Genomic DNA, 13,206 nt, shown 5'->3' on the forward strand with positions numbered 1-13,206 from the left:
TTAGCTTCGTCTTTTTTTCATTCATTCTCTTTTTCTTTCTCTCCATCTGGGTGGGCAATTGAATCTATAACGAAGAGAAAATATTTACATTGGGAGAGCATATTTAAAATGTAATCAAAAGACACATTTCTTGATAATATTTTTAAAATGTTCACATAGCATAGGATAGAATAGTGAATAGAGGAGTATTACATGGCCTAGACACAGTATAGGAGGGTTATCCGTCTCTGTCAGAATATTTTGGAACTTCTAAAACCCCTGCAGCATAATGTCATGGCAATCCCCTTTATTCATATATGTACCACAAACAAGACATGTTTCACAATTTACTATTTTTTACAGAGTTGAACTGAGTATCAAAGACCTTCTGCATCTATTCTAAAAAAAATATTTGCTTCTTTAAATCTGTGAGGACCTCTAGTGGAAATATTCTGAAGTTTCCCTTGTTTGATTACTGGAAGATAAAACAGAGAGATTCATCTATTTATATTCGCTCAGTAACAGTAATTTAGTAAAATTTAATATTAGTGTTAATACCTGGCTGGTTCATTAAGAAAATCTAAGAGGTTAAGGAGTAAAATTTTGTAATTGGTATCTTGGTGAGAAGGGGGCAAATTCATTTCGTACTGAGATTTGATTTTATAGATTTACATTCAAATATAATTGTTAAAGATAGGGAATGCAACAGTGTAAATTCTGAAACCAGTTTTTCATATTGGGGGCTGTGTTAAGGGTTCAGTCACTTTTCAGTTTATACCATGCAATGCACCTTCCTCCCTCCCTCCCTCCCTCTTTCCCTTCCCTCCAGTGGTGGGTTACAAATATTTTTACCACTGGTTTGAGCGCGCTCACACATGCATTACTTGTCTGAGCAGGTCAGCGGGGCCTCCTCCACCGCTACTACCAGTTCGGCGGAACCGGACCAAACCGGGAGCAACCCACCACTGCTTCCCTCCTTCCCTCCCTCACTAATTTCTTTCAAATAACTCTTTACTTCATTATCATAAGCTCTCAATACTGTCAATGTTTATGCCTAAATAGATATTAGAATCATTATTACTTCACCTTCTTTTACATAGCATTGGATTGGGATTGCCTATTGCTATTAACTTAAAGGAAATCTACCTATAATATCTGCCTGCCTGCCTGCCTGCCTGCCTGCCTGCCTGCCTACTTACTAGTATCTATCTACTTACCAATTATCTGTCTGTCTGTCTGTCTGTCTGTCTATATCTATCTATCTATCTATCTATCTATCTATCTATCTATCTATCTATCTATCTATCTCTATCTCTATCTCTATCTCTATCTCTATCTCTATCTCTATCTCTATCTATCTATCTATCTATCTATCTATCTATCTATCTATCTATCTATATCTATATCTATATCTATATCTATATCTATATCTATATCTATATCTATCTATCTATCTATCTATCTATCTATCTATATATATATATATATATATATATATATAGTGTCTCTCTCCTTCAAAGTGGCTTCTTTTACCTTCAACATGTGATTCCTTAAATTTTCCTCATTTCCAGGCATTATCATCATATTCATTGTTAATGTTTCTCCCACCACTTTTCATTCTAATTCCTGTCTCATTTGTTTTAATATTCTTTTGTAGGCTCAGGTGACCTAGGAAGGAGACCTAAATAGGCTTATTGTATTCAGGCACAATAAAGTAGCAGCAGTGATGTATTGGAATATCTGCAAGAAATACCACTTGCTTGCAAGCAAGAATTGGTGGGACCATAAAACAGACACGGTAATAGAATATGACGCTGAAGTGCTCCGGGACTTATGAATTCAAACAGATAAGCACCTGTCACTTCAGACTTAACTATTGTTGATAAGAAAGATGAAAAAGTCTGGATAGTGAACATGGCAGTAAGGCTGTGATCTCTGATAAATTAGACAAGCTCCTTCAGACTGCAAAAATGATCCCCCGCAACTATTGGATTCATGTCCTTCCTGGCTTGTTAATGCCACTTGGGAAATGACATGTGGTTGAGTCCAGTAGTGAGATCCTGCTGGTTTAACAACCGGTTTGGTGATCATATGTTGCGCATGCGTGTGTGCATGCACAGTTTTACCAAAACTTCCCTTACACATTACTTCTTGGTGAGTAACACAGCTGAGGTGCCACACTAATCAGCTGAGAGGATATAGGTAAGTAAAGCACAAGGGCGGGCGGGCCCACCTGATCATCAGAGTGAACCTGTTTGCTCTCAGTTGATTGTCAGAGCTACTGGTTCATCCTAACCAGTCCAAACAGGCTGAATCCCACCCCTGGTTGAGTCCAAACAGTAGTGTTGGATTCTTTGAGGAAGAAGATGGCTCTATCAGGCATAATGAGGAAGTGATGCATCCTTCTTTAACAAATCATCACTAGACCCAACAATTCTGGACAATTTCTTTCCCAGGGTCCAACTTTCCTTTTTTAGGGAAGGTTATTGAGAAGGTGGTCAGGTTATAGCTCTAAATAATTCTGTGGAATGGTTTATCTGGACCTATTTTAGTCAGTTTTCAGATCAGGGCACAGCACAGAGACAATACTGTGCTTATGATCACTTTATGATCTTTAATAGAGCTGAAATGGGAGTCATGCATCCATCCTGATTCTGCTTTATTTTCTCAACGAGATACCTTATCATCAATCATGGTTCTGGACGTTGGAAGGAACATGGTTGGAAGGAACACAAGAGTGCAATCTGATTCCCTTCCTAACAAGTTGTGGCAAGGCACAAGCCACACCACAGATGAAAGCAGTAATCAATTAACTTATTAGGGTTAAGCAGACAGCTTATTAGTACGTAACAGGCAGCAGCATGTGGGGCGCAAGTGGCTTCGGAGGTGAAAGTAGTAACCAATTAACTTATTAAGGTCAGAGCAAGGAACTTGTTAGCTTGTGGTTTGTGCTTGTTAAGCAAGCAGCACACCGTGGAAGAAGGGCCACTCAGGAAGAGATAGCTTGCTTAAGCAATCTCTCTCCCAGGATTAAGGAAAAGAATGGGTCAATCACAGGGCAGGGAGGGATTCCTTCTTGTATTGGTGATAGCTATGGCCAAGATTCATCTTGTGCATCAATCACGCTCATTCCAACATTTAAGAGGTTCTTCAGACAACCACTCATTCTCCAGGGACTTCACAGCAGAGGTGATATTCAGCCAGTTCTCTCCGATTCAGGCAAATCGGTAGCGGGGGCTATGGGAGGCTCTGCCCACCTGTCCCAGCGTAATGTGTGAGCACTGCGCATGTGCAGATGGCAGTGCGCATGCACAGACATGCCCGTTAGCAATAGCAGTTAGCAGTTAGACTTATATACCGCTTCACAGGGCTTTCAGCCCTCTCTAAGCGGTTTTACAGAGTCAGCATATCGCCCCCACAGTCTGGGTCCTCATTTCACCCACCTCGGAAGGATGGAAGGCTAAGTCAACCTTGAGCCGGTGAGATTAGAACCGCTGAACTGCAGATAACAGTTAGCTGAAGTGGCCTGCAGTACTGCACCTTAACCACTGCGCCACTTTGGCTCTATTTGTGAACTGGTAGGGAAAGTAAGTGAATCCCACTGCTGCCTCACAGATGGATTACTACAATATGTTGTATGTAGGACTGCCTTGAAGACTAAATATATTACATATATTATATATTAAGCAGTAAATACATGCTGATGTTGATACCACAGTAGTAAGTTGTTTTTATATTTTGCAGTCTCTGGGATACAACTGGCACTGAATTATCATTAATGAGATACATCTCAAGTAATTAAGTGTGTATAGATGCTTGTGGAAATGAATGATCTGGGGACTATATTGTGTTTTTGCAGTTTATCGAATGATGATGATGTCATAGAACTCACATTGTTTACCTATTGAATTAAATAGATACATCTCAAGTGAAGACAAACTTACTAAAGGATGCACATATGGCAGGGAGGAGTAGAGGTGGGATGCTGCTGGTTCAGACCAGTTCGGGCAAACCGGTAGTTCCAACCAGCAGATGGGCCCACCCCAAGCCTTGCCCCGGCGCTATCCTGTCCTGTATAACCATGTTTTTGCAGCCACCTGCATGCACGGAAGGCACACACTCACATTTTTGGTTCTGGGCAAACCAGTTGTTACATTATGTAACACCCACCTCTGGGGAAGAGGGTATTTGTACTTTATCTACCATGATGCTGATGCCACAACTCTCATGTGTGTCCCCTTCCCATCTGGCTGTTCATGTCACAAGCATGCATGCTCTGAATGGACCTTTCATGCAGATTAGTGACACAGCCATATTTTATATTTAAGCCCCACACCACACGTACACAAGTGTTGTTGTTGTTGTTGTTATATTATATTATTATTATTTCATTTATAATAGGTTCCTTTTCAGCTGTAGGTATATTTGCTGACTTACTGTGAGTTTATGCGACATCCCTGTCAGATTTCCCTCTCTGTTAATTTCTTTCCTGCCTTTTAACACTAGACCAGAAGAATTGTGGAAAAAAAGGACATGCTTAAACATTAAAAATAGGCTCTTTTCTTCACTTTTTAATTGTTGGTAAAATACAATTGCTGTCCATTTATCCTGTCCCTCTCCATACATCCTCACACCCTCAAAAATTGCAGTCTTTACTGGTGCTTCACCATCTCCAATTAATGTTCCCCTGGAGTCACCTCTCTCTCTCTCTCACACACACACACACAAACACACACACACAAACACACACACACAAACACACACACACACACACACGAACCAGTGCAATCCCCCATATGAGTGCAACTCTCCCCAGAGTACAAGTCCATCAGGCTCTCCCCGTGAAATTCCAGGTCCATTGATAAGTCCACATTCCAAACACAAATCACCAAGCCAAAATCCAGGTACAAGGTTCCAGAAAGCCAAATCTAAAATCCAAAAGAGCAGAGTCAATCCAGTTCCAGAGTCAAGCCATGGATTCATGAAAGCTGACCAAATACACACACAAAACAGCCAAGTTGTTTGCAGCGTCACTCTGCTCCAGGTACTGTGTTAAATAGTGGCTAGCCAGTGTAGCTCATCAGGATGAGCGAGGCCACCCCCCTTGCGTTCATATTTTTGCTGAGCCTGCCTCCTTTCTGCCTTCCATGCCTGTGGATCAAGTGAACAAGGCAATTCCTCCTCATCTGCATTGGCCAGCTACAGCTGTACATCTGTCTAAGCCTCTGGTGCTTCCAGTGGGGCCTTATGGGTCTCCAGCTGTAGCTGCCCATCTCATGTTCTTGCTTTAGCTGACCCTTCATCCGGTTGCCCCTTTGATTGCCCCTCCAGCGATCTCTGTGTTTGGCCCTGGCTCAGAGTCTTCAGCAGCTTTGTGGTGTTCCTCCTCATCTCCATCCGAAGTCCCTGGAGCTGGCTCTTCCTCCTCTTCTGAGCTGGCACCTGGGAAACTATCACATTATTCTGTGTAAACCACCTAGATAAAGAAGTGAGCAAGCCCCACATTTCTTGCATTGCAATAAAAAAGGCATCAGTACTGTATAGCAATAGCAATAGCAGTTAGACTTATATACCGCTTCATAGGGCTTTCAGCCCTCTCTAAGCGGTTTACAGAGTCAGCATATTGCCCCCACAGTCTGGGTCCTCATTTCACCCACCTCGGAAGGATGGAAGGCTGAGTCAACCTTGAGCTGGTGAGATTTGAACCGCCGAGCTGCAGATAGCAGTCAGCTGAAGTGGCCTGCAGTACTGCACTCTAACCACTGCACCACCTCGGCTCTCTGTATGTTTGGTGAAAGCTGCAAATGTCTCATGGACTTTTCTAAATACTTTTCAAATGACAAATATTTATTCACTAATTTATTCTTTTATTGCCCCCACACCTCACCACACTAATGAAAACTTACATAATGTGGGATGGAGAAAACTACTTAAAGCATCCACAGCATGATTAAAATGACTAATTTGAATAACAGTTATAAGCCACAGAAAAACTGCAAGCCTCTGGTCAAAAGAAATCGGATGTTGTTGAATACCAATAATCACTATAAACATTCTCAGTGGTGGGATTCAATTTTTTTTCACTACCGGTTCTGTGGGTGTGACATGGTGGGCATGGCTTGGTGGATATGGCAGGGAAGGACACTGTAAATTCTCCATTCTCATCCCACTCCAGGGGAAGGATAATGCAAAATCTCCATTTCCTCCCAATCAGCTGGGACTCGGGAGGCAGGGAATAGCAATAGCAATAGCAGTTAGACTTATATACCGCTTCATGGGGCTTTCAGCCCTCTCTAAGCGGTTTACAGAGTCAGCATATTGCCCCCAACAACAATTCGGGTCCTCATTTTACCCACCTCGGAAGGATGGAAGGCTGTGTCAACCCTGAGCTGGTGAGATTTGAACAGCCAAACTGCAGAACTGCAGTCAGCTGAAGTAGCCTGCAGTGCTGCATTTAACCATTGCGCCACCTCGGCTCTTACATGGGGGAATACATGGGGGCAGGGCCAATCAGAGGTGGTATTTACCGGTTTTCCAAGCTACTCAAAATTTCCACTATCAGTTCTCCAGAACTGGTCAGAACCTGCTGAATACCACCTCTGATTCAGCTCCATTAATCTCTGTGGGTGGATGTTAATATAGTAGAGAACCAGATAGACACTGCTTGATATAGCAGTATGAATATATGCTGTTCTTTACATAAATAACAGGCTAAACAGCCTTTTTAAAATATGCTTAGAGACCATGCCAATTAATCGTCCAGATAACTGTTATTCAACCAATGTCTCTAGAGCATTTATGCATTGATCAGATATCTATGCTACTAAAACTCTCCAAGTGTCTATTGTACCCTCAGATTAGCCCAAATGGTGCAAAATACTGCAATAATTTTTGAATCAAGGTATGCGCTAACTTAAAGAATGTGGAAAAATAATCCATTATTTCTGTGGAATTAAGGTTTCCACAATGTTTAAACCAGCTTCCCCTGTGATCTCGGACTTCTGATACAGGCAAAGCTGGCAGGAAATTGGAAGTTGCTCCTGCTTCCACTGTTGTTGTTGTTTTGTTTGTTTGTTTTGTTTTGCTCAACCATGGTAATTTTTTCCTCTGTTTAGGTAAGAAAATATTGACTTCTTATTGAAGTTTATTTGCCAACACAAATGTTTTTCTATCTATGATACATTCTTTTCTTAAATGATCGTGGGACTGACCAGCTTTGGGGTTTAAAAAAATATATGGTCAGCCTAAAATGTAATGTTCATTCTGGTCACATCAGACTGCACCACCTTCCTTTCAAAGAACGATCCAGCAGCTCAGGATCATCTAACTTACCTCTGGATATCCCAGTCGTTTTTATGGTGAAATGGACGATATGCACACAATAATTGGGGCTGGATGTGCCACTGGCAACTTTTTTTCTAGGCTGTCAAAATAAAACAGTCACATGAAAGTGAACCAAAATGAAACACACACGAAACCACAAATGCAGTTCGTCATTATGACTACATTTCCCAAGATGCAATGATGCAACTTTTTCTGGCAGTCTCTTTAGCAACTTCTCTAATAGTTAGTGATAAGAAATGGAAGGCATGGGAAAGAGATCCTGGGTCCGAGCTATGAAATGCCAGCTGCTGGTGACCAGCCTCTTCATTATGGTAATAAAATGGGAAACGTAGCCCTTGCAGGTTGTACCACGTTGACTGCTGAAATTTTAATAAGGGGGGTAATTTCATTATGAACATTATTAATGGTGCTGAATGTTTAAATAGTTTTAGGGAGTCTGAACTTAAACTGAAGGATTCTACAGTGCTGGAGGTCTTATCAGGACTGCACAGCACTACATTGTTTTAACCAGTGGCTTGTGGTTTCTCTTTGTCAGTTGTACTTGGAAATGTAGCCTTGAAAGTTAGAAAGATCTTAACATTGCAGTATTTGTGCAGAGGCAGATAAGTACATTCTCCTTTGCCCAGAAAGCATTATATTATTATTATTATTTGTGAGAAACATGAATTTAAAGGCTTTTAAAAATGGAAAGTGATGTAGCACCAGGTTTTAAAACGATTTTAAATCTTGGGAGATGCAGCTTTGGATGACTTTTACAATAACTTAAACAGGGGAAGCAAATGGTAGCTTCTGAAATTCCTCCCAAGCCCCTTTTCATCAACGGCCAAAGAAGGGATCTATTCTATGTAAAAAAAAGTAAGCTGTGTTATTTGTGTATGAGCATGTGCTCTTTCTTCCTGATCTAGAGGTGTGCGTGTAAATTGTGCATGTGACTTTGGGCACTCCACCTGTGTTGCACCCATTATGTTTTTGTTATTTTATTTTATTTGGTTTGTCAAGCATGTATGAAAAAACAAGTATGAATATGAATATAACTCATAAACATCTAAATATAAGCAGGTGTAAGTATATACATAAGAAATGAGTACAAATAAATGGGAACAGTAGGATAGGGACGATAGGCACGCTGGTACGCTTATGCATACCCCCTTACCCCCCCCCCCCTTAGGAATGGGGTGAGGTCAACAGTAGACAGTCTAAAGTTAAAGTTGTGGAGGTTTGAGGATGTAACAGCAGAGTCGGGTAGAGCATTCCAGCCATTGACCACTCTGTTGCTGAAGTCATATTTTCTGCAATCAAGTTTGGAGCGGTTTACTATGAGTTTGTATCTATTGTTTGCTTGTGCATTATTGTGGTTGAAGCTGAAGTAGTCGTTGACAGACAGAACATTGTAGCAGACAATTTTGTGTACTCAGCTTAGGTCAGATCGTAGGCCGTAGGTTGTCCAGGTCCAAATATTTCAATTCTAGTGGCCTAAGGTGTATGAGTTCTCTCTTGATCATGTGACCAGGAGGGAGGGAGCCTTAGAATGGAGCAATTGACAACTTTCTAAGCACTTCTTAAACCCTCCCCCATAAGGATTCATTGAGAGTATTTCTTCAGCAATATTTGTCTCTGCAGTCCTGCTTGGATCAAGCTTATGAGTCCAAGCTAAGCTTCAGCCGTCGTCTGTAATGCATGTGACAGTCTTGATGAGATCCCCAGCTTGGAGCCCATTACACTTATGGGCATCTCCTCCAACCTCCTGCTCAGTTTGCTGATGCATCAGACCCTTTTAAGGAACCCTTAATGTTTTTTTTTGGGAGGGGAAACATTGGATGCTAGCACATTGTGGAAGAAGCTCAAAGGCATTCTTAGAAAATGAGAATAAAAGGTGGCAAAGCCCAATGCTTTGTTTCCAAGGGTCTCTACATGCCAGAACTGAAAGGGACTGGCTTTTGTCCTGGAAATTTCCCCCTTGGAATAATTAGTCTTAGTAACTTCTTTCTCTAAAGATTTCATCTCCTTGTGGTAATCTTGCTTTTCTATATATTCCTTCCCATACTGTGAAGTGCAAAAAAAAAAAAGTTGGAAACTTCTGGATTCAGTCCTGGAAGCAGACTGGGAAGTTCTTTACAGCCCCATTAACCACCCCCCCCCTCAAATATTCCCCAAGGCAAGTTTCTCCCAGTCCACAATCCTGAATATCCCATGAAATAAAAGTAAGCACATTCCCTTCTCATCAGAATATTTCAGAAGCAACAGCAGTCCTGCAAGCCAAACTGAATTATCTATTTTATTGGAATCAAAAAATAGCAGCAGACTCTAAGCACCTGGAACCAATTCACACTTTATCAGTTCAGCTTTGGTACCAATGTGTTACAGGTAGCCCCTGTTAACAATCATTTATTTAGTAACCATTCAAACTTGGGACGATGCTGAACAAGTGATATGACTAATCCTTGGAGTTTGTCTGTTGCAGTGTCCCTAAGTCATATGTACATGATCCAAGTACTTGGCTTCCAGCCTGCAATTATGACATTCGAGCATCCTACAATCATGTGGGTGCCATTTACAACTTTTTTTGCTGGTCAAAAGTCAATGGGGGAGCCACAGGAGGTCACAAATGATGATCATGTGAGGTCCTGTTTAACAACCTGTCATGATTTGCTCAACCACTGCAATCAGGAGTAACAGAGTGCTAAGTAATGAGGCCGTGCATTATGATCATGTTACTTAGCAATGGCAGATCTGAACCCAATTGCCATGGTTAATTGAAGACTGGCTGTAGATTATTGAGCTGGGGCAAAGGACTGTTAACTTTCTGAATTGTGTGTTGATTCCCCCCCCCCCATCATGTTCTACTACTTTGTTAGGGAGAGAGATAAACTCTGCTCATCCTTATTATCTTTTAAGTGGAGAGTGGGAGTAGGGAAATACTTGTGAATGACAGTGAATAACTTTTTTTGCCAAGTTCCATTGTGACAGACTAAGAAAGAGGCAAGTAGCCAAACTCATATTCTGAATTAGCTATAAGTAAGGAAGCTGTATGTTGCTTGAGAATTGATAAGCCAATGCCGAACTGGCACTTTTTATATTTCCTGGATTTGGCTTGGCTTGGTTTGGTTTGGCTTGGCTTGGTTTGTTGTGTTGTTTTGTTTTTGACTAGGATCAATAGGGGAAGATTTGCTAAAATTCTCTAGAATTCTATAGCTCAGGACTACATACTTGCAAATGACCACTAGATGGCAGCAATGAACTTTCTGAATCTCTTTGGTGCTCTATAGTGGTTATCTGAAGTTCTGTACCTTTGATATGCTGATCCCAACTTAATCTTACTTGCCTCTTCCCACCAGCCTATATAGTAATAAAACCCAAACAGTTCTATCCATGTTTTTAATGACTTAATTAACTATGTCATGATAAATATTGACTTGAGACTGGCTTTTTCTAGTCCTCATTCCAACTTTGTAAACATGCTTCTTTTCTCTTCTTAGCTACTTGGAGTATCAGTTGGCGTACTGGCAATTATCACCCACAGTGGGAAACATTTCATTGTTATAAATTCTGCCTCTTCAGAGACGAACTCCTATTACAGAAATTTCCATACTATTGGTAAGTATTGGGAAATTCAAGATTCAGTCTCTAATACTCGAGTACAAAATTAAAAGTAATTTATTTCACTGATGAGATAGGAATTTTGTTCTATTTGGCATTTGTTTATTTTAAAGCTTGATCATGATCTAAATTTCTATGATTTACATTCCTTATATGGAAAAAATATATAATTTATTTCAACTTTTTATTAGGTTCTGTCTTCAATTGGTTGAATCCTATACTGATCAGCTAATAAATTTCTTGATTAATGAACATATGATAAATTTAATTGGTGGAGTTAAGATGTTAACTTTGACTGGGGAGCCCACATTCCAAATACTCCCTCAACTTCAAAACACAATTTGTTCCTCTGGGCTCACTATACTCTCTCAATCCAAACTTAGTTTATAGATAAGTTATTGTAGGATATAAAATTAAGTTGATCTTCTCAACTTAAAGCAAGATATGAATTCAGTAAATACATGTGGTAAGAATTCTTAAAATACATGACAGTTCTAATAAAAGATCATTTTCAAAATGGGATACTTGTATGTAACTGAATTTTAAAACGGGAGTTAAATAATTAAAATATCAATAGGCAATTGTAATGATTTAGCCAGAGCATAGAACTATGATGGCGAACCTATGGCAAACATGCCAGAGGTGGCATGCAATGCGCTCTCTGTGGGCACACAAGCTGTCACCCCAGTTCAGCTCCACTGCACATGCGTGCATGCCTCCCAGCAGCCAGGTACTCTTTGGATCTCTGCCGTGCATGCACAGGGGGTGGGCACATGCAGGGGGCACATGTACATGTGCAGGGGGCAGGCAGGGGGCGTGCATGCATGGGAGGTGGGAGCATGCGGGGATTGCATTTTGGGGGTTTGGGCACCACTGGCAAAGAAGTAGTGCAAGATCAGAAGACATTGAGAAACCTGGCCCACAGAATTGCCAAGAGTTAGGCAGGACTGAATGAATCATCATCATCTGTCTACAGAATCATATTGAGTCAGGAAGGCCCTCTTCCCCATCCAGTCCAACCTCCTAATTATAGTAACAAGGACACTAAGAAGCAGAAAATAAAACAAAATAGAATGTAGACCTGAGAACTCAATCACCCACCTGCAGAGAGAATGGAGAAAAGAGAGAATCCCAAAACCCCAAAATGAAGATCAGGTGTTCCATGTATCTTGGTGGATTTTCAGTTTTCAGGATTCTCCTCTGTTAAAGAATGGATTGCATAACACCAGTTTTCCACAACTTCACTAGAAAAATCAATCTAATTTTTTTTAATTAGTAGCCTTTTTTCTCACATCCTGGAACTTTATTGTGAGAGCCACTGAATGTCCTAGCTTGGAAAGAAAAGCAAGATTTATCCATGTAATACTATTTACTAGTAGAATTGAACTCGGTAGAAATTATCTTGGGAATTTATGTGTGAAACAAAGATACAAATGGTTGCAAATTAGCATTGGTGATTACAAAGATATTTAAACAAATATGAATTTGGCGGAACTTGGTTGATCTCAAAAACACAGATTTGCTTAGTCCCTCCGTGTTTCCCCGAAAATACAACCTGTCCTGAAACTAAGACCTTGCCATATTTTTCGTGTGGGCAAAAATAGAAAATAAACCCCCTGGACAACCTACCTTCCAGCCAGGCAGAGCACCTTTCACCGACCTAGCAGTATCCCAAAGGCGCCAAGCCGCGGGAGCCGAAGGGAAAGGCACTATGTTGCTTGCTCCCTTCGGGATACCGCTAAGTTGGGGAGTGGCGTTCTTCCTGGCCAGAGGAGGAAGTTGCCGGGCGGCTGCTCCCTTGCGAGCAGGCTTCCAAAGAGCCGGGCACAGCCTCAGAGGTGAAGCAGCCATGAGGTGACTCACAAGCAACTGCCCGGCAAACCCCCTCTCCAGCCGGGCAGAGCACCATTCACTGACCTAGGGGGTATCCCTAAGGTGCCAAGCCATGTGGCGCTCTGCCCGCTCCCCAGCTCCCTTGGTCACCTCATGGTTGCTTCACCCCTGAGGCTGTGCCCAGCTCTTCGGGAGCCCACTCGCAAGGGAGCAGCCGCCTGGCAACCCCATAACAATAAGCCCTCCCCTGGTAATAAGGCCCAAGCCATATTTTGTGGGTCAAAAGAAAATAACACCCTGTCTTAAACACGGTAGAATGGGAGACACTGGTATCAGAAAGTTCTAGGTCTGTAGATTAGGCTAGAAAGTAGAAGAAAAAGGCAGTGGCAAATCTCCCGCATTTCTGCAACTTAAAGTAGGACCCAGATCAGAGATATAGCTGTTACAAAGACA

At 41.4% G+C, this 13,206-nt stretch overlaps 1 protein-coding gene across 1 annotated transcript in view; it reads left to right on the forward strand.

Annotated features, from left to right (window-relative positions):
• The first annotated feature begins 7,560 nt into the window (after window positions 1-7,560).
• TSPAN32 (tetraspanin 32) overlaps window positions 7,561-13,206 on the forward strand; it is a 34,810-nt gene continuing 29,164 nt past the window's right edge. The window contains exons 1-2 of the mRNA XM_032210644.1: window positions 7,561-7,634; window positions 10,800-10,917. Coding sequence (XP_032066535.1) covers window positions 7,569-7,634; window positions 10,800-10,917 — 184 coding nt within the window. The 5' untranslated portion in view covers window positions 7,561-7,568. The remainder of the gene's footprint in view (window positions 7,635-10,799; window positions 10,918-13,206) is intronic.

This window comes from Thamnophis elegans, chromosome 1 (assembly GCF_009769535.1).
Source record: "Thamnophis elegans isolate rThaEle1 chromosome 1, rThaEle1.pri, whole genome shotgun sequence".
NCBI classification, from domain to species: domain Eukaryota; kingdom Metazoa; phylum Chordata; class Lepidosauria; order Squamata; family Colubridae; genus Thamnophis; species Thamnophis elegans.